The sequence below is a fragment of the Scyliorhinus torazame genome, chromosome 8 (genome assembly GCF_047496885.1).
Source record: "Scyliorhinus torazame isolate Kashiwa2021f chromosome 8, sScyTor2.1, whole genome shotgun sequence".
Taxonomy (NCBI): Eukaryota; Metazoa; Chordata; class Chondrichthyes; order Carcharhiniformes; family Scyliorhinidae; genus Scyliorhinus; species Scyliorhinus torazame.
The window spans coordinates 179,524,963-179,547,582 of NC_092714.1; the positions used below are offsets into that span (position 1 = coordinate 179,524,963).

Below are 22,620 nucleotides of genomic sequence, written 5' to 3' on the forward strand. Positions count from 1 at the left end.
CCTTACCCTCTCACTTTCTTTCTCTCACACTGTATTTTTATCTCGCACCCTCTCTCCTAATATCCATGCGCTCTTTCAAGAACCTTCCCACCTCTCTCCTTACTCTTTTTCGGTCCCTGCCCTCTTGCTCTCTCTTTCAATCTCCTCCTCTGCGCTCTCCTCTGGGTTTGGCTTTCTCTCTTATTTGGGTTCTGTCCGTCTCTCCCTCGTGTTCTTTCACTCTTTCCCCCCCCCACCTCTCTTTCAGACTGAGGATAGTTGGAAGATGTGTGACTCCTTTGGTGTCAGAATTGGGTTCTACTGAAGCAGAGTGCTGAGAATTGCAGGTTTAATGTCACACTTTGGGAATATGCTGCGCGGTTTAATTAACATCAGTCCTGCCTGTTCTAATTAGCACTTACAAACTGTGACTGTTGCTGTCTGACAGGATTGTTGCTGCCATCAGTTCCTTGATTTTTGAGTCAGTGATTCTTTGTTTTTAGTGAGAGGTGTGAGCCCTGAATAAAACACATCCCTGGGGATGCGTCTGATTTGTTACAAAATTAATTTGCATACTTATAATGCAACTGAGTGAAATGAGAGGGGAACAGACTCCTGGTCTTCCAAAGGAGGAAGTGTGTTTAGACAGCATCTTATCATTTTCTTCAAAGAAATTTCAAGTGCTTCACATTGTGTAAGTCGCTTTGAACCTGAATTGTAAGCAAACGCAACAGCCAGTTTGTGCACAGTATGACCCCGCAAACAGTAATGAGCTTAACAAAGGCTTATTGGTTTCTGACGGCATGCAGGGGAGGGGCTGAAGTTGGGCCTGGCCCATTGGGAGGAGGGGCTGGAGCTGGGCCAGGTGTGGAAGGACTGAAAGAGAAAACGTTTCGAGTCCAATGACTCTTTGTCAGCTTTGACAAAGAGTCATCGGACTCGAAACGTTAGCTCTTTTCTCTCCCTACAGATGCTGCCAGACTTGCTGTGATTTTCCAGCATTTTCTCTTTCGTTTCAGATTCCAGCATCTGCAGTAAATTGCTTTTATCCTGAGGGAAGAACTGTGTGCACCTCTTGTTTGAACGGTGCTCTAGAATCTGCGATGCCCACTGGTGTGGGGTACTTCAGCTGAAGGCTATTCCTCCAACAGAGCAAAACCCTCATTGTCACATTGGTTTATGGGCAGCATGGTAGCATTGTGGTTAGCACAATTGCTTCACAGCTCCAGGGTCCCAGGTTCGATTCCCGGCTTGGGTCACTGGCTGTGCGGAGTCTGCACATCCAGTGTCTGCGTGGGTTTCCTCCGGGTGCTCCGGTTTCCTTCCACAGTCCAAAGATGTGCAGGTTAAGTGGATTGGCCATGATAAATTGCCCTTAGTGTCCAAAATTGCCCTTAGTGTTGGGTGGGGTTACTGGGTTATGGGGATAGGGTGAAGGTGTTGACCTTGGGTAGGGTGCTCTTTCCAAGAGCCGGTGCAGACTCGATGGGCCGAATGGCCTCCTTCTGCACTGTAAATTCTATGAAATTCCAGCAGTGGGATTGATTGATGTGAGCCCAGTCGAATCTAATCGGTACCAAACTGTGGTGGAGAACCCGGTTTATACAAATATCTCTGGTTGCATTGTGCTCGGTGGCTCGTGAAATACAAAATAATTTTCAAGAGGCCCTGGTGGGCCAGTTTCTTTCTCCCGTGAACGATTTATTTTTGGTTTTCTGCACTTTAAAAAAAATTATTTCATGGGATGTGGGCACAGCTGGCTGGGCCAGCATTCGTTACTCATCCCTTATTACCCTTAAACTGAGTGGCTCGCAAGGCTGTTTCAGGGGAGGTTAAGAGTCAACCACGTTGCTGTGGATCTGGAGTCACATGTAGGCCAGGCTGGGTAAGAATGGCAGATTTTCGCCCCTGAAGGACATTAGTGAACCAGATGGATTGTTGATAGTTTAATGATCAACATTACTGGGATCGGCTTTATGTTCCAGATTTTTATTGGGTGAATTTAAATTCCACCGGCGGCCTTAGTCGGATTCAAGTCCATGTCCCCATCTCTGGATAACTGGTTCAGTGGCTTCTACCAATATGCCACCATCTCCCTACAATATGTTGGTCAGCATTGCCATGTTGGCTGGTGACTGACTCAACAGGTTCAAGTTCCACCTGTGTGATTTGTGCCCACAATCCACACTGATAATCCGGGTGCAGTAGTGGGAAAGTGCTGCACTGTATGGGGTGTTGTCTTTCGGATAAGCTGTTCAGCCAAGATGATCTGATCAAAAATGATTAGATGCTGCATAAATATACACATTTCGTTTGGAAGGACAGAGGTGTCTGTAATCCTCTCATATTACTCGTATCATACTGTTAAGATGCAAATTATTTTTGTGACCTATCCGATGCATCCTGGGGGATCTGTTTTATTCAGTGTTCCTACCTTTAACCAAAAAGAAAGAAACACCATGATACAAAATCGATGTGTCTCCCCTCTGAGGTGAGCAGTATTTGAAGTGCTAGGGAGCCTTTCTGTGCACAAATTCACTGCCCCATTCCTTTTTTAAAATAAATTTAGAGTACCCAATTAACTTTTTCCAATGAAGGGGCAATTTAGCGTGGCCAATCCACCTAGCCTGCACATCTTTTGGGTTGTGGGGGCGAAACCCACATAAACACGGGGAGAATGTGCAAACACCACACGGACAGTGACTCCGAGCCGGGATCGAAAGTGAGCAGCTGTGCTAACCACTGTTGCCGACACTGCCCCATTCCTCCATTACTGCAAAGGTGACATCTTCAAGATGCTTATTGACTGTGAAGCACTTTGGAGCTCTGTGAGGCTGCAAAATTGCCCGTCCCTAACATAATTACTCTGCTTCTTGGCTTGGTAGAATGAAATTATTTTCAAGAGGGCCTTGGCAGGCAAATCCATCCTTCAAGAACACATTTATTTTTCAATGTTCAGCATTGCCGTATGTGGTATTGATTTTTTTTTTTCATTCATTTTGCGGGACGTGAGCGCTGCTGGCTGTGCCAGCATTTATTGCCCGTCCCTAACTGCCCTCCATTTCAGAGGGCATTTGAGAGTCAACTGCATTGCGGTGGATCTGGAGTTACATGTCAACCAGGTAAGGATGGCAGATTTCCCTAAAGGCGCCAGTGAACGAGATGGACATTGACAGCAATCGACAAACGTTTTCTTGGTTATTATTAGACTTTTAAGGGCAGCACGGTGGCGCAGTGGGTTAGCACTGCAGTCTCACGGCGCCGAGGTCCCAGGTTCGATCCCAGCTCTGGGTCACTGTCTGTGTGGAGTTTGCACATTCTCCCCGTGTTTGCGTGGGTTTTGCCCCCACAACCCAAAAGATGTGCAGTGTAGGTGGATTGGCCATGCTAAAATTACCCCTTAATTGGAAAAAAACTAATTGGGTACTCTAAATTTAACAAAAAAAAGAGAAAAAATGATTAGACTTGTAGTTGCAGATATTTATTGACTTCAAGTTTCACCATCTGTCATGGTGGGATTTGAACCCGGGTCTCCAGAGCATTACCCCAGGGTCTCTGGATTATCAGTCCAGTGACAATAGCACTCCGCCACTGCCTCCCCTGTGTTTCTTGCAGATTACAGGCCACAGCCTGCAGGGTTGCTGGGAGAGGTGAGTGCATATTTAAAAGAGACTTCAGTTCCTGCAGCAGGCCACAGGCTGCAGGGTTGCTGGGCGAGGTGAGTGCAGATTTAAAAGTGCTTAGTTTACAGGTCGAGTGGCAGTTGGAGACTTCAGTTCCTGGAGCGGGCCTATTGGCTCATTGGAAATCAGGCAGGGTACAAAAGGTGTGGCAGGAGTGCCTTTAGTCACGGGGTGCTGATTGGAACAGAGTACATCTGAGTTTAGGTAAGTGACTGAGTTCGGGTGAGTGGCGAGAGAGGGCTGTGTTTTTGTTGGTGTTTGGGTTTATCCTTGAGGTTCTATAAAAATAAAAATAAAATTATTTAAATTAATTAACTAGTTGAAAATGGCTGGACAGGTGATGTGCTGTTGCTGTATGATGATGGAACTGGTGGATCCCATTGAGACCGTCAGTGACCATATCTGCAGCAAGTGTTGGCTGCTCGAGGAACTTCGGCTCAGAATTGATGAGCTGGAGACCGAGCTGCACGCACTGCGGCACATCAGGGAGGGGGAAAATTACCTGGACGCTTTGTTTCAGGAGGCAGTCACACCCGGTAGAATAAGTTCTGTTAATTTGGTCAGTGGTCAGGGACAGAGTGGTGTGACTGCAAGGGAGGCAGGTAGGGGGATCCTGAGTTTAGGAGTTGAGGAGCCTCAGTCCTTGACCTTGTCCAACAGGTATGAGGTACTTGCTCTCTGTGTGGATGAGGAAGAGGGCTGTAGGGAGGATGCGTTGACTGACCACTGCACCGTGGTACAGGAAGCCATTCAAGAGGGGGGAGTAAAAAGACAAGTGGTAGTTGTAGGGGATTCTATAATTAGGGGGATTGATGGCATCCTTTGTAAGGCAGATCGTGAGTCCCGCATGGTATGTTGCCTGCCCGGTGCCAGGGTGAGGGACATCTCTGATTGGCTTGAAAGGATTTTGGAGAGGGAGGGGGAGGATCCAGTTGTTGTGGTCCACGTTGGGACTAACAACATAGGTAAGACTGGGAAAGAGGACCTGTTTGGGGATTATCAAACACTAGGGACTAAATTAAAGAACAGGTCCTCCAGGGTTATAATCTCTGGATTACTACCCGAGCCACGTGCCAATTGGCATAGGGTTGAGAAAATTAGGGAAGTTAACACGTGACTAAAGGAGTGGTGCGGGAAAGAGGGATTCCATTTCATGGGGCATTGGCATTAGTACTGGGGCAGGAGGGACCTGTACCGTTGGGACGGTCTTCACCTGAACCATTCTGGGACCAGTGTTCTAGCGAATAGGATAAATAGGTTGGTCACAAGGACTTTAAACTAGCAAGTTGGAGGGAAGGGAAGGATAAAGCTATGGACAGTATAATGGTTAATGGAGAGCAAGGCAGCAGGTTACGTGACAGGTTATTATGTAGAGATATGGGTTCAAAGACGAGGAAAATTAGGAGAAAGGGTAAGAGGAAAAATAATTTGCGAAAAGTTACTGATCAAGGTGTTAGGATTCATAACAAAGACATAAAAAACAGCATACATGTACTTTACCTGAATGCTCGTAGTATACGGAATAAGGTGAATGAGTTGATGGCGCAAATCATCGTGAATGACTATGATTTAGTGGCCATTACTGAAACATGGTTAAAAGATGCTCACGACTGGGAGTTAAATATCCAAGGGTATCAGACTATACGAAAGGATAAAATGGACGGTAAGGGCGGTGGTGTAGCTTTGTTGTTTAAGGATGGCATCCGGGCAATAGTAAGGGATGATATTGGTGCTATGGAGGACAAGGTTGAATCAATTTGGGTGGAAATCAGGAATAGTAAGGCGAAAAGGTCACTGATAGGAGTAGTCTATAGGCCACCAAATAGTAACAGGATGGTAGGGCAGGCAATAAGCAAAGAAATAACGGATGCATGTAGAAATGCTCCAGCGGTTATCATGGGATATCATTAATCTGCATGTCGATTGGTTTAACCAGGTTGGTAAAGGCAGCCTTGAGGAGGAGTTTATAGAATGTGTCTGGGATAATTTCCTGGAACAGTATGTAATGGAACCTACAAGGGAACAAGCGGTCCTAGATCTGGTTCTGTGTAATGAGGCAGGATTGATTAATGATCTCATAGTTTGGGATTTTCTTGGAAGGAGCGACCACAATATGGTGCAATTTAAAATACAGTTGGAGGATGACAAGGTAAAATCAAACACTAGTGTTTTGTGCTTAAACAAAGGCGATTACAATGGGATGAGAGAAGAACTAGCTAAGGTAGACTGGGAGCAAAGTCTTCATGGTGAAGCAGTTGAGGAACAGTGGAGAACCTGCCGAGCGATCTTTCACAGTGTTCAGGAAAGGTTCATACCGACAAAAAAGAAAGACGGTAGAAAAGGGAAAAATCGACCGTGGATATCTAAGGAGGTGAGGGAGAGTATCAAATTGAAGGAAAAACATACAAAGTGGCAAAAATTAGTGCGAGACTAGAGGACTGGGAAGTCTTTAGGGGACAACAGAAAGCTACTAAAAAAACCATAAAGAAGAGTAAGGTAGACTATGAAAGTAAACTTGCTCAGAACATAAAAGCAGATAGTAAAAGCTTCTACAAATATATAAGACAAAAAAGAGTGGCTAAGGTCCTTTGGAAGATGAGAAGGGAGATTTAATAATAGGAGACGGGGAAATGGCTGAGGAGCTGAACAGGTTTTTTGGGTCAGTCTTCACAGTGGAAGACACAAATAACATGCCAGTGACTGATGGAAATAAAGATATGATAGGTGATTGTAATCACTAAGGAGGCAGTATTGGGCAAGCTAATGGGGCTAAAGGTAGACAAGTCTCCTGGCCCTGATGGGATGCACCCCAGAGTGTTCAAAGAGATGGCTAGGGAAATTGTAAACGCACTAGTGATAATTTATCAAAATTTACTAGACTCTGGGGTGGTCCCAGAGGATTGGAAAATAGCAAACGTGACACCACTGTTTAAAAAAGGAGGTCGGCAGAAAGCGGGTAATTATAGGCCGGTAAGCTTAACTTCGGTTGTAGAGAAAATGCTGAAATCTATCATTAAGGAGGAAATAGCGGGGCACCTGGAGGGAAATTGTCCCATTGGGCAGACGCAGCATGGGTTCATAAAGGGTAGGTCGTGTCTGACTAATTTGGTAGAATTATTTGAGGACGTTACAAGTGCAGTAGATAAAGGGGAGCCAATGGATGTGGTATATCTGGATTTCCAGAAAGCTTTTGACAAGGTGCCACACAAAAGGTTGCTGCATAAACTAAAGATGCATGGCATTGAGGGTAAAATGGTAGCATGGGTAGAGGATTGGTTAACTAACAGAAAGCAGAGTGGGGATAAATGGGTGTTTCTCTGGTTGGCAACCTGTAACTAGTGCGGTCCCTCAAGGATCAGTGTTGGGCCCGCAGTTGTTCACAATTTGCATAGATGATTTAGAGTTGGGGACCAAGTGCAATGTGGCAAAGTTTGCAGACGACACTAAGATGAATGGTAAAGCAATAAGTGCAGAGGATACCGGAAGTCTGCAGAAGGATTTGGATAGGTTTGGTGAATGGGCTAGGATCTGGCAGATGGAATTCAATGTTGCCAAGTGTGAGGCTATCCATTATGGGAGGAATAACAGCAGAATGGATTATTATTTAAACGGTAAGATGTTAAAACATGCTGCTGTGCAGAGGGACCTGGGTGTGCTGGTGCACGAGTCGCAAAAAGTTGGTGTGCAGGTGCAACAGGTGATTAAGAAGGCTAATCGAGTTTTGTCTTTCATTGCTAGAGGGATGGAGTTCAAGACTAGGGCGGTTATGCTGCAATTGTATAAGGTGTTGGTGAGGCCACACCTGGAGTATTGTGTTCAGTTTTGGTCTCCTTACCTGAGAAAGGACATATTGGCACTGGAGGGAGTGCAGAGGAGATTCACGAGGTTGATCCCAGAGTTGAGGGGATTAGATTATGACGAGAGGTTGAGTAGACTGGGACTGTACTCATTGGAGTTTAGAAGGATGCGGGGGGATCTTATTGAAACATATAAAATTATGAAGGGAATAGATAGGATAGATGCGGGCAGGTTGTTTCCACTGGTCGGGGAAAGCAGAACTAGGTGGCATAGCCTCAAAATAAGGGGAAGTAGATTTAGGACCGAGTTTAGGAGGAACTTCTTCACCCAAAGGGTTGTGAATCTCTGGAATTCCTTGCCCAGTGAAGCAGTTGAGGCTCCTTCTTTAAACGTTTTTAAGAAAAAGATAGATACCTTTCTAAAGAATAAAGGGATTCGGGGATATGGTGTACGGGCTGGAGAGTGGAGCTGAGCCCACAAAGATCAGCCATGATCTCATTGAATGGCGGAGCAGGCTCGAGGGGCCAGATGGCCTACTCCTGTTCCTAGTTCTTTGGTTCTTATTATGCAAAACAGCACATTTGAAGATGGGTTGTGTCTGTCCAAGGCACTGGCTATGGTTATGTCCCTGTCTGTTCATTGCCAGATAATTAATTCTCTCAGCTTTACGACTGCTGACCTAACTATCTGTTCTCGGTGCCAGAAGATTCTGCCTGCAGTTTTCCATCCAGATTGAATGTGCTAAACAGACCCCCCAAAAATGGTAGTTGTATTGCAAGGATGGCAATCAGGAGGAACAGTGCATGAGAGGCCATTTGGCCCTTTCTCTTTGTGCTAGCTCTTTTCAACAACAATCCAAAACTAATCCCATTCTAAAATTTTCCTCCCATGTCCTGCACCTGCCTCCATTTCAGATATTTACCTAAATCTATAAACTAAATGGAAATCTTTACCTCCGAGGGTCAAGTAAGTAACTTTGCCAAGGATATGGGTTTGTCCCTTTTAGACACCTGTATAGATTTAAACCAGTGCTTGCTTCCTATTCCAAACAATGCGCTTCTGTTTCTGTTTCCCAGATTGCCAGCTATGTCAACCAAACGACAGTGGATGCCTCCATCCTGCAGCGGTCCCTGGCTATTCTCGAGAGCATGGTGTTGAACAGCCAGAGCCTGTACAAGAAAGTGGCAGAGGAGATCACAGTAGGACAGCTCATTGCACATCTGCAGGTGTAAGTACTACACAGCTCATTGCACAAGCTCAGCCGTGAGCATTAGACAGATCAGTGAACTCTGCGTTTGCTTCATAGACCATGAATCCTGAGCAGAATGTCAAAACTGAACAGCGGGATCCTGAAGCTTGAACTGCTCGGTGTGTCTCGATCTGTTTTTTTGCTACTGTGAGTTGCTTCTGTGTTTTGAAAACTATATTAGAGAGTGGAATTGACTCCTAGCCCTGACCCAGTTTCTTGCTGCCCGGTGAGCTTTGTCAGAGGAGTAGGGGGGGGGGGAAACAGAATTATTGATCCTGAACCAATGAAGCTGCCTGTTGAGGTGACAAGGATCCTCTCTGTCTAACGTGAAGACACTGCCATCTACTGTCACTGCGATGTTATCTCAACAGCACCAATCTGGATTCATTCTTTCATAGTCATCACAAAAGAATCACAGCAAAACCTGTCGTGCATTTTTAGATTTGGAATTATTTAGTGCAGAAAGAGGCCATTCATCCCATCATAACTGCTGGCTCTGTGAGGAACTATCCAACTAGTACTGGTTTACGTGTCACACAGTTGGCCATACCGGATCATTTGTAGTTTAAAACTAACCTCAGCTTGTGTCGCCTCCTGTGGCTCATGAGTCAAAATGTGGTTTTGAAGTCATACAGAGCAAACACCACCCTGGTGTCTATTTTTCACAGTCCAGCACCCCTCTCCCAGCTAGTCCGAGTTAGTAATCTCAGTTAGGGCCACAGTGGTAGCACAGGAAATAGTTTCCGAGCCCCTTAGGTTAGTGACGGTTGAGGGATAACCTCATAAGTAAAAGTATAGGATCAACCATATCCATCTCGTACCAAAGTCCTCCCACTGAAACATCCATAGAATAGCTGTCAAAATTTGCGCTCTATACCTCTGTCTGACTGATTATTCCAAGCATAGATCACTATCAAGTAACAATGGTCTTCCTAATATTCAAGAAGCAGCTGAACTCCAGCACGTCTGGTGGATTGGTCCTACGTTGCAGCATTATCTCCAATCTCCTCTCTATGGTTCCCCATATAAGCTTGGAAATGCTGAACCAACTGCTCAAGGCAGAACCCAAGTTCAAGCACCGACTCGAGAAAAGTCAAACTGTGTGACTTAGAAAGTGCCATGTACCTCACCAAGGAAAATCAAATAAAGCGTTCCTTAACTGGGTCAAAATCCTGAAACTCCCTCCCTAGTGGCACTGTGGATCTACACCGTTTGCAGCAGTTCATGAAGGCAGCCCACCAACCAACAATGTGAATGAATTTTAAAAGTGGTAAGTGACTCAGACAAGGTAAAAGAGTAAATATTACTTCAAAGTAATTTGGGACAGTAGAACCAAAGCCTAAATAAAAATTGGTGAGAAATGAGTTTAAAATGGAGGGTTAGGAAGGTATTTGTTAGTCAAGAATCCGAGAATCTCACAGCACAAAGTGGCCTCTCAGTCCATTGGAAGAGCTATCTCATTTGTCCCACTCCCTTGTTCCTTCTCCATAACCCTGCAAATGTTTCCATTTTAAGCGTAAAACCATCTCCCTTTCCCAATGGGTCCTTTCCAAATGATCCAAAACCCCTGCTTTCTGGTTACCAACCCTCCTACCCTTTGACTCGTTTGTTCTCCTTATTTTAGTGGTACAGTGAATGCAATAGGCTTACTATCCATTATTATTAATGTGAAGTAAAAAGAAGAAACCGATTGTCACTTTGTGGGACTGCACCCCATATCCCACTTCAGTCTGACATTACACCTCATGCCTACTCTCTGTTTCTTATACCTCTTCTCCAGTCATAGGTAACTTGTTGTTTAGTTTTAGTTCGAGGTCTTCCACATGAAAGTCCTGTTAAAATTTTGAAGGTCCAAGCAAATTGTCATAGGGAGCTCGACTATCTACTTTAACATTCTCAATGCAGTCGAGAGGGTTTATTTAATTTTTTTTCTCTCCAATTAATGGGCAATTTATCATGGCCAATCTATCTACCCTGCACATCTTTCTGGGTTGTGGTGGTGAGACCCACGCAGACATTGTGCATACTCCACACGGACAGTGACAGGGGGCCGGGATCAAACCCGGTTCCTTGGCACAGTGAGGCAGCAGTGCTAACCACTGTGCCGCCCTAGTGGAGAGGGTTTATTTTTTGTTGGGCAGGAGCTTCCCTTTAGATCCATAGTTTGCTTCTTAGTAAATTACAGCGATGCAAATAATCTTGCAGCCTGGAGGCTCGTGAACATTTCCATATTTCGCCATTACTGAAAGAGTGCTAAAGTGTGCTGAGCTGAATTCTCTATTTGGGAGATTAATGGCGCGATTCTCCGGAAAGATTTCGAAGTGTAGTAGCGAGCGCGAATTGTCGGGAGCTTCCCAGCCCTCGGCGCAACAAGGTCGGTGATGCTATTCAACATTAATTGGTCCACTTAACAATGCCTCACGGGCTTCTCGCCGCAAATAGAGGCTCGCCAGCTGATTCACCGGGACCGTACTCTCCTGCCACCCGCTAACAGGGTTGAGCTGTATTTTAGCAGCACTTGCTCAGCCACTCCCAACAATGGCGCCGAGGAGACCAGCCCCAAGATTTGGGGACGCTGACCTGGGGAAGCTGCTTGACACAGTGGAGGCCAGGAGGGATGTCTTGTTCCCTTGAGGGTCTTGGAGGGTTAGCCATAGGACAGCCAGTGTTGACTTGGATGAGATGGGGGTGGCTGTGAGCACTGGGAGAACAGGAGGAGTGGCCTCCAGTACAGGAAGAAGGTCAATGACCTAAACCTGGCAGCACGAGTGAGTAGACTTCATAGCCCCCCCCCCCCCCCCCCCCCCCCCCACACACACACAGTAGCGTCTACCTCCCCCCAACCCTTCCTTCACACCCCGCCCTCTCACCACTGTAAACCACACGTGGAGCTAACGATGCCTTCTCAGGAAAAGCTCTCCCACAACTGTCGTGAAACGGCCCAGACTGGCGAAGGCGTGATGGACATAAGAATCCTCACCACCTTGAAGGAGTGTGCCCTGGCGGTGACTAGTGTGGCCGAGAACAGTCACCAAAGCGGAAGAAGCTGGCAGACGTCACAGAGTTGAGGAACCATTGGACGCCACCCTGAGGATCTGTCAAAAGTGAGTTGTTATTGCCTTACTGACTGACCATCCCTCCCACTGACTACATGTCCATTCTCCCGCAGTTGCTCCAGCTGAAGGCGCCTGCCCATCCCAGGGGCCACCCCTCTCCAGCCTCCCAGGAGACCACCTCGGAGGAGAGCTCCGAGGATGCCACCGTAATAATCGTGGCAGAGCTGCCACCCCCACCCTCCACCAGCGCAGATACAACACCTCGGTGGGAAATGTTAGGGGTCTGGGGCACAATCTGGTGAACACCACATTGCTGCTGATGTACATCAGGTGGAGGCATGAACCGCCCAGGCGAGACAGCAGTCGGAAGGCTGCTGGATCCCAGGACCCAGCTGGGTCCCAGCCTGGTGCTGAGCCTCTGGATGTGGTTTCCCGGAGCTGATGGAGACGTTAGGGAGTGCCCAGGACATTCAGAGGGACATGTCAGCGAGCCTTTAGCAGGTCCGTAGCCGCTTGGAGGAGTCCCAGAGGCTACGGGCACAGGGGATGTCACCGGCAATGCGTGGCACCGAGGCCAACACTGCTCGGCTGGTGACCGCAGTGGATACCTGATGCATGACGTCAGAATCATGAGTGAAGGTGTCGTGCAGGCGGTGACGGTCATGGCCAAGGATCTCAACAGCATGTCCGCCTCGCTGGGGGACTGTCACCCAGTAACAGGCTGACTTTGATGAAGTTCTACGAGACATATGGCCAAGGTGCTGCAGAGCATGTCCCACTCACTGAGGAGCATTGCTGAGGGCGTTGACACGATGATGCAGACCATGGGGAACCGCCAGTGCTAGCAGAGACAGATGATGCAGGGCAGCTGGGACTCTAACCAGCTGCCCCACCGTCTCCAGGAGAACCCCAGGGCCCAATGGGCACCGAGAGAGAAGAGGGGGCACTGAATGCCAACCCAGACCCGTCTCATGGAGTGTCGATTGTGGCCACCAGGTCCCCTGTGTTCCACCCCTCTGATGAGGCCGCGTCTTGCAGCCAGCACACAGGACAGGATGACATGACTGTGCATGTGCCACCAACAAGTGAACCGGGGCCCTCTGGCATCAGAGCCCCCAGAGGACGCCCGTCAGGGGCATAGAAGGCCACGGGACAAGGTAAGCAGCTGGCTGCCTCCACCTCTGATGTGCATCCTGGGACACGCCTAGATGCAGTGTTAGAGCTAGGAAGGCAAAGCACATTGAGATCACGGAGGGCACTGGGGGAGGGGGTGGGGGTTATGTAGGAGGTGTGGAGAGGGGGGCGGCACCATCGGGAGGGTGGGGAATTGTCAGACACAATAAACACCTTTGCGCACAACCAGTATGATACCTCTGTCACTTTCTTCCGCAATGCGGGCTGACCTCCGAACCCGTGGCCCATCGCTACCTCCCCCGTCCTGTGGCATCCACCCACCCTCCGGCCGTGGACACATCCCTGGAGCTGTGCCCCATCGCCTGGGTGTTCAGATATTGGCTGCTGCGTTTGTGGTGCTGCCTCCCGCAGTGTTCAAGCACAGTGACCAGGCATCAAAGTGTGATTTTTAAATATATATATATATATATATATATATATTTATTAAAGTTTTTTACCAAAACAATTTTTTCCCCTTACAAACAATAGCCCCCCCCCCGTAACAAAATAACACAAAATCGCGCAGAGCAAGATATATACATGGCAGAATGATATATTTACACAGCTTTCTACACTGGCTCTCTCCCGCACGTGCCAGTTTCCCCTGCCGTTCATGTTATCTCCTGCTCATCCATCCCCCCCAGCAATCCCCCCCCCCCCCCCCCCCGCCCATCCCCCCCCCAGGGTTGCTGCTGCTGCTGACCGACCTTCCTCTAACGCTCCGCGAGATAGTCTAGGAACAGTTGCCACCGCCTGTAGAACCCCTGCGCAGACCCCCTCAAGGCAAACTTAATTCTCTCCAACGTTATGAACCCAGCCATATCATTTATCCAGGCCTCCAGGCTGGGGGGCTTCGCCTCCTTCCACATTAGCAAGATCCTTCGCCGGGCTACTAGGGACGCAAAGGCCAGAATGCCGGCCTCTTTCGCCTCCTGCACTCCTGGCTCGTCCACTACTCCAAATATTGCTAGCCCCCAGCTTGGCTTGACCCGGACTTTCACCACCTGAGATATTGCTCCCGCCACTCCTCTCCAGAACCCCTCCAGTGCCGGGCATGACCAAAACATATGGACATGGTTCGCCGGACTCCCTGAACACCTTCCACATCTGTCCTCTACCCCAAAGAACCTACTCAAACTCGCCCCCGTCAAGTGCGCTCTGTGAACCACCTTAAATTGTATCAGGCTGAGCCTGGCACAGGAGGAGGAGGAATTAACCCTACCCAGGGCTTCAGCCCACAAAACTTCCTCGATCTCCCCCCCCCCCCCCCCCCCCCCACCCCCCCCAGCTCCTCCTCCCATTTACCCTTCAACTCTTCTGCTAGCGCTTCCCCCTCTTCTTTCATCTCCTGGTGTATTGCCGAAACCTTGCCCTCCCCGACCCATACACCCAAGATCACCCTGTCTTGAATTTCTTGTGCCGGGAGCAACGGGAATTCCCTGACCTGTCGCCTCACAAAAGCCCTCACCTGCATATATCTAAATGCATTTCCCGGGGGTAACTCAAACTTCTCCTCCAGTGCCCCTTGGCTCGCAAATGTCCCGTCAATGAACAGGTCCCCCATTCTTCTAATCCCCGCCCGATGCCAGCCCTGGAACAGTCCATCTTCCCCGGGACAAACCGGTGGTTACCCCTGATCGGGGACCACACCGAGGCTCCCACTGCACCCCGGTGCCGTCTCCACTGACCCCAGATCCTTAGCGTTGCCGCCACCACCGGGCTCGTGGTATACTTTGATGGCGAGAACGGCAGCGGTGCCGTCACCAACGCCCCCAAGCTCGTTCCTTTACAGGACGCCATCTCCATCCTCTTCCATGCCGCCCCCTCTCCCTCCATAACCCACTTGCGGATCATTGCCACATTTGCTGCCCAGTAGTAGCTCCCTAGGTTTGGCAGCGCCAACCCTCCTCGGTCCCTACTGCGTTCCAGGAACCCTCTCCTTACCCTCGGGGTCTTATTCGCCCACACAAACCCCATAATACTCCTACCTACTCTCTTGAAAAAGCCCTTGGTGATCACGATGGGAAGGCACTGAAACACAAACAAAAACCTCGGAAGGATCACCATTTTGACCGACTGCACTCTACCCGCCAGCGAGAGCGGTAACATGTCCCATCTTTTGAAGTCCTCCTCCATTTGGTCCACCAACCTCGTCAGATTCAGTTTATGTAGGGCCCCCCAACTCCTGGCTATCTGGATCCCCAGATACCGAAAACTCCCCACCGCCCTCCTCAGCGGTAGGTCCCCTATCCCTCTTTCTTGGTCCCCTGCCTGTAATACAAAAAACTCACTCTTCCCTACATTGAGCTGAGAGCCCGAGAACTCCCCAAACTCCCTCAGAGTCTGCATGACCTCCACCATCCCCTCCATTGGGTCCGCCACGTACAGCAACAGGTCATCCGCGTATAGCGACACCCGATGCTCTTCTCCCCCTCGGACCACCCCCCTCCATTTATTAGACTCCCTCAGTGATATGGCCAAGGGTTCGATCGCCAATGCAAACAACAGGGGGGACAGGGGGCACCCCTGCCTCGTTCCTCGGTACAGCCGAAAGTACTCCGACCTCCGCCGGTTCGTCACTACACTCGCCACCGGGGCTCTGTAAAGGAGCTTAACCCAGCTGATAAACCCTCCCCCGAACCCAAACCTACGCAGCACCTCCCAGAGGTACTCCCACTCTACTCGGTCAAAGGCCTTTTCCGCGTCCATAGCTGCCACTATCTCCGCCTCTCCCTCCTCCGATGGCGTCATTATCACGTTTAAGCGCCGCCGCACATTAGTGTTTAATTGCCTGCCCTTTACGAATCCCGTCTGGTCCTCATGAATCACCCCCGGGACACAGTCCTCAATCCTCGTGGCCAGCACTTTTGCCAATAACTTAGCGTCCACATTGAGGAGCGAAATCGGCCAGTACGATCCACATTGCAGTGGGTCCTTGTCTCGCTTTAGAATCCAGGAAATTGTCGCCTCCGACATTGTCGGGGGCAGGGTCCCCTCCTCTCTTGCCTCGTTAAAGGTCCTCACTAGTATCGGGGCCAACAGGTCTACGTACTTTCTGTAGAACTCCACCGGGAACCCGTCCGGCCCCAGGGCCTTCCCCGCCTGCATACTCCCCAAACCCTTGCTCAGCTCCTCCAACCCGATTGGTGCCCCCAAACCAGCCACCTCTTGCTCCTCCACCCTCGGGAACCTCAGTTGGTCTAGGAATCGTCCCATCCCCTCTTCCCCCCCGAACCGTGGCTCCCCTTCCATCTTTGATTCCCCCTATTTCCCTCGCTGCCGTCCTCTTACGGAGCTGGTGTGCCAGCATCCAACTAGCCTTTTCCCCGTACTCGTAGGTCGCCCCCTGCGCCTTCCTCCACTGTGCCTCCGCCTTCCCCGTGGTCAACAGGTCAAACTCCGTCTGGAGCCGTTGTCTTTCTCCCAGTAATCTTTCCTCCGGGGCCTCTGCGTATCTCCTGTCCACTCTCAAAATCTCCCCCGCTAACCTCTCCCTTTCCATGCCCTCTGTCTTCTCACTATGAGCCCTGATGGAGATTAGCTCTCCCCTGATCAACGCCTCCCATACCACCCCCACTCGCACCTCCCTCCCCGTTGTCGTTGGCCTCCAAGTACCTTTCGATACACCCCCTCACCTTCCCACACACCACCTCATCTGCCAGCAGTCCCACATCCAGCCGGCACAGCGGGCGTTGGTCCCTCTCCTCTCCCAGCCCCATTTCCACCCAGTGCGGGGCATGGTCCGAAACGGCTATGGCCGAATACTCCGTCCCCTCCACCCGCGGGATGAGCGCCCTGCCCAGAACAAAGAAATCTATCCGGGAGTAGGCTTTGTGCACGTGGGAGAAGAAAGAAAATTCCCTGGCCTGCGGTCTTGCAAACCTCCATGGGTCCACTCCCCCCATCTGATCCATAAACCCCCTGAGCACCTTGGCCGCCGCCGGCCTCTTTCCCGTCCTTGATCTGGAGCGGTCCAGTGCTGGGTCCAGCACTGTATTGAAGTCCCCTCCCATTATCAGGCCTCCTACCTCCAGGTCCAGAATGCGCCCCAACATGCGCTTCATGAATCCAGCATCATCCCAATTCGGGGCATATACATTTACCAACACCACCCACGTCCCTTGCAACCTACCACTCACCATCACATATCTCCCTCCATTATCCACTACGATAGTCTTGGCCTCAAATGACACATGCTTTCCCACCAAAATTGCCACCCCTCTATTTTACGCATCCAGTCCCGAGTGAAATAACTGTCCTACCCATCCCCTTCTTAACCTGACCTGCTCCGCCACCTTCAGGTGTGTCTCTTGGAGCATAGCCACGTCTGCCTTCAGTCCCTTCAAGTGCGCGAACACTCGAGCCGTCTTCACCGGCCCATTCAGGCCCCTCACGTTCCACGTTATCAGCCGGATTGAAGGGGCTCTCACCCCCCCCCCCCCCCCACCCCCCCCCCGGCCGACTAGCCATCTCCTTTTCTGGGCCAGTCCCGTGTCCACGTCTCCCTCGCCCTCCAGTCCTCCGTCCCGACCACCTCTTCTGTGTCCCATTCCCTTTCGGCAGAGCAGCGGCAACCCTTTTTTCCTCCCCCCCGCTAGACCCCTGTCTAGCTTTTTTGCTCCCCCCCCCCCCCCCCCCCCCATATCACTCCCGTAAGTCAGCTGACACCTGCTGACCCTGGCTTCCCCCGTCGTCCCTTTGACCCCCCCCCCGTGTGGGAGTCTCCCAATCAATATATGTTCCTTCGTTCCCCTTCCCGCCTTTCTTCCCGCGCGTGGGAAAAAAACCCCGCGCTTTCCAAAGCCTGCCCCGCCCCCTCTGGCGCAGCTCCTGTCGCGGCCTTGTCTCTCTCCCCCAGCCCATATAACATTTCCTGCGCGTGATTGACCCCCTATATACAACAACCATCACACATCAAACCTCAACCATCCCCCCCCCACCCTCATAAACCCTCAGTTAGAGTCCAACTTTTCAGTTTGTATAAAGGTCCACGCCTCTTGAGGCGTTTCGAAGTAATAGTGTTGGTCCTTGTATGTAACCCACAGTCGCGCTGGCTGCAGCATTCCAAATTTCACTCCTTTCCGATGCAGCACCGCTTTGGCCCAGTTGAAACCCGCTCTCCACTTAGCAACCGTGCTCCAGTCCGGGTATATTCGGATCTCTGCATTGTCCCACTTGCTGCTCCGCTCCTTCTTGGCCCATTTCAGGACCCTCTCTCTGTCCGTAAACCGGTGAAATCTCACCACCATCTCCCTTGGCGGCTCATTTGCCTTGGGCTTCCTCGCCAGCACCCGGTGCGCCCCGTCCACCTCCAGCGACCTCGAAGGGGCCTCCACGCCCATCATCGCCCCGATCATCGTGCCTGCGTATGACGCGGCATCGGCCCCCTCCACTCCTTCTGGGAGACCCAGGATCCGCAGATTCTTTCTCCTCGACCTGTTCTCCAGGTCTTCGAGTCTTCCCGCCCACCTCTTGTGTAGTGCCTCGTGCCGCTCCACTCTCACCGCCAGGCCCAAGGGCTCGTCCTCATTCTCACTCACTCTTTTCTGGACCTCCTGGATCTTCACCTTGTGGGCCTTCTGGGTTATCCCTAGTCCTTCAATTACCGCCAGCATAGGCGCCAGCATCTCCTTACGCAGCTCCTCGAAGCAGCGCTTGATGAATTCCTGCATCTTCTCTTTGTCCCCGGCCACCGCCATTTTGCTTTTTTTCCCTCTCTTCTCCCGCTGCTCCAATGCCGCTTTTTTGGCAGTTGCACTTCGGGTCCGGTCCATAAATGTTGGTAGGGGACCTCTCTCTTCTCTTCCCCACGGGTTGTCTGTGAAAAAAATTCCGTTGGGGCTCCTCTAGCGAGCCCGAAAGTCCGTGATCACGGGAGCTGCCGAATCGTGCGGCTTAGCTCCGCATAGCCGCAATCGGAAGTGCATCAAGGTGTGATTGGGATACTCGGCAATGACTCCCACATGCTACATGGCCTGCCCACCCACAGGAATCCACTTGGGATGGGTGAAGTGCTCATTTAACCACGAATGCCAATTCCCTATTAGTAATAGCCTTCAGCCACGTGGCCAGAGGCCTAGGCAGTTGGCGGGGGTTGTGGGTGGTCGGTGGAGCAGACAGACAGGGACCCGGGTTGCCCCCAGAACAGGTAAACACGATCCAGAGGTTGGCATGGTGGTGTCGCGAGTGGTCGCCACCCCTGCAGTGGGTCCTCCACCCCCCCCGTCGAGGGTCCCACACCCCACACCGAGGGTCTCCCACCCCGAACGGAGCACTGGAGTGACGAGCCTAGCGTCCCCGGGCTCTTTGCCTGTGAGAAGAGGTGGATACTCGCCTCCTCTGCTTCCCACAGAAACCCTTCCGCCAGGTTCACGTTTTTCAAAAGGAGTACTAATCGGCGCCAGTGTGACCACTTGCTCGGGAGGCCGCTGAATGATGGGAGGCTGTTGGATATGGGTGGCTCTCGTTAATTGCTTGGAAATGGGGCGTAAGTGGTGATTATTGGTTTCTCGCCATGCTGCGGCGAGATCCCGATTTCACCTACGGGAGTGGGCCGGTTGCATCGCACACTTTGGCGCCTGGCGCAGTTCTCATTTTTGGCGCCTCCCGCTATTCACCGGCCTCGTTTCACTTGAGTGAGAGTGTAACGAGGCCGGAGAATTGCGCCCTTAGTGTTCCTGCCGGAACTGAATCGCGCCACCTCCTCCTCCCCCACCACCCCCTTTTACAAATATCGATGACAATTTCATGGTTACAATTACCGAGAAGGCGGCACGGTGGCGCATTGGTCAGACCTGGGTTCGATCCCGGCCCCGAGTCACTGTCCGTGTGGAGTTTGCACTTTGTCCCCGTGCCTGCGTAGGTCTCACTCCCACAACCCAAAGATGTGCAGGGTAGATGAATTGACCACACTAAATTGCCCCCTAATTGGAAAAATAAATAAAATAAATAAATTACCAAGACGAGCTTACAATTTCAGATTTAGTCATTGAATTAAAATTCTACCAGCTTGAGCCTGTGTCCCCAGAGCATTGGGCAGGGTCCCTGTATCACCAGTCCAGTGGCATTACCACTACACCATTATCTCCCCAGTAAAAGATGGAAACAAAAAGATCCCATCTTCAATTTGAAGAGCAGAGAATGATTTCTCAATAACCTGACCATTTTTAAACCACATTATTAAATAAGTGATCTGACCATTCATGTTATTGTTGTTTATAGGATCGTACTTTAATTTATATATTCATTAATGGGATGTTGCCATCGCTGGCTCGGCCAGTATTTCATAAAATTATAGAATCCCAACTGTGCAGAAGAAGGCCATCTGGCCCATCAAGTCTGCACCGATCCTTGGAAAGAGCACCCTATCTAGGCCCACGCCCCCACCCCAACCTAGTAAAACCACCTAACCTTTTGGACCCTTGGGGGCAATTGAGCGTGGCCAATCCACCTGACCTGCACATCTTTGGACTGGTGGGGGGAAACCAGAGCATCCGGAGGAAACCCACGCAGACACTGGGAGAAAGAGCAAACTCCACATAGACAGTCACCCAAGGCCAGAATTGAACCCAGGTCCCTAACATTGTGGGGCAGCAGTGCAAACCACTGTTCCACCTATTGCCCATCCCTAATTGCCCTTGAGAAGGTGGTAGTGAGCTGCCTTCCTGAATCGCTGCAGTCCATGTGGTGTAGGTACACCCACAGTGCTGTTAGGCTAGGAGTTCCAGGATTTTGAGCCTGCGACCATGAAGGAACAGTGATATAGTTCCAAATCAGGATGGTGTTTGACTTGGAGGTGGCGGTGTTCCCATGCATCTGTTGCCCTTGTCCCACCCTTGTAGATGGTAGATGTCACAGGTTTGGAAGTTGCTGGTGAAGGAGACTTGCTGAGTTCCTGCAATACATCTTGAGATGGTACGCACTGCTGTCACTGTGAGTCAGTGATGGAGAGAGTGAATGTTTGTGGATTGGGTGCTAACCAAGTGGGCTGCTTTGTCCTGGATGATGGTGGACATCTTGAATGTTGTTGGAGGTGCACTCATCCAGGAAAGTGGAGAGAACTCCATCACACTCCTGAATTGTGCCTTGTGGATGGTCAACAAGCTTTGGGGAGTCAGATGGGGAGTTACTCTCCACAGAATTCCCAACATCTGATCTGTTTTTGCAACCAGAGTATTTATATGTTTAAGTTATGGTCAACGGTAACACCCAGGGTGTTGATGGTAATGGCATTGAATGTCTGGGGCGAAGGTTAAATTCTCTCTTAGTAGATGGTTATTGCCTATCGCTTGTGTGGCCCAAATGTTACTTGCCACTTGTCAGCCGAAGTCTGAATATCGTCCAGGTCTTGCTGCATTTGAACATGCACTGCTTCAGTATCTGAGGAGTTGCGAATGATTCTGGAGATGGTGCAATCATCAGCAAACATCCCCACTTCTGACCTTATGATGAAGGGAGGTCATTTGATGAAGCAGTTGAAGATAGTTGAGTCTAAAGGATACTACCTGAAGGAATTTCAACATTATTGTCTTGGACTAAGAAAATTGACCATTAACCCATCACAACTTCCTTTGTGCCAGGTATGACTCCAACCAGTAGAGTGTTTTCCCCCGATTCTCATTGACTTCAGTTTTTCTCGGGCTCCTTAATGCCACACTTTGTCAAACGTTGTCTATGATGTCAATGGTAGTCCCCCTCCATGTTCATTCATGTTGGCTGCTGCGGTCCTTTCACGAGAACAACAACAACTTACACTCATATAGCACCTTTCATGTAATAAAATGACCCAAGGTGCTTCACAGAACCATTGTGAAACAAAGAATGACACCGCTCACATAACGAGATATTGGGTCAGGTGACCAGAAGCCATGTCAAAAGGGTAACTTTTAAGGAGCCTCTTAAAGGAGGAAAGGGAAGTGGAGAGTTTGGATGGAAATTCCAGAGCTCAAGGCCGAGACCGCTGAAAGCATGGCCAGGATTGGTGGAGTGAATAAAACCAGGGATGTTCAAGAGACAGAATTAGATGAGCATGGATATGACAGATTTGTGGAGTTGGAGGAAATAACAGAGATTGGGAGGAACAAACTCATGGAGAGATTTGAAACAGGGATGCGAAGTTTAAAATCAAGATGTTATTTGCGGAGAGCCAATGTAGGTCAACGAGCAGAGGGGTGATAGGGGAGCAGGACTTGGTGTGAATTAAGGCATGGGCAGCTGCGTTTTGGATGACCTCACAGAGGGTAGAATGTGGGAGGCCAGCCTGGAATGGTCAAATCCAATGGGAACAGAGGCATCAATAAGGATTTCAGCAGCATTGGAGCTGAGAATACAGTGGAATCGGGAGATGTTACAGTGACTACTCTTCAAAAATTAATTAGCTAAAAAGTGCTATGGGATGTCCTGGGTCAGATATATAGATCTTTATTCATCATAAAGCTATAAATGAAGTAAACATGATCAATTAGGTCATAATGATGGATGCTAGAGAGGAGAGGAAGCTACTAATTACCAATCTTCACAATTAATCTGTGCCACACTTCTGCAATAACAATTTATTTCCACCTGGCAGGTAGAACCCTGCTAACGCTGTGTCCTATTCACCTGAAACTGCGTTCAACTTTCCTTTCCTGTAAGGACAAATCTTGTTGATTCCCTTCTTTTACGTTGTCATTATCATTTTTGA

At 49.9% G+C, this 22,620-nt stretch overlaps 1 protein-coding gene across 5 annotated transcripts in view; it reads left to right on the forward strand.

Moving 5' to 3' along the window:
* The window catches only part of LOC140428279 (engulfment and cell motility protein 2), a 292,926-nt gene that overhangs the window by 180,244 nt on the left and 90,062 nt on the right, over positions 1-22,620 (forward strand). For all 5 annotated transcript variants that reach the window (XM_072514575.1, XM_072514578.1, XM_072514577.1 and 2 more), the window contains one exon: positions 8,537-8,688. In XM_072514575.1, the coding sequence (XP_072370676.1) occupies positions 8,537-8,688 (152 nt within the window). The remainder of the gene's footprint in view (positions 1-8,536; positions 8,689-22,620) is intronic.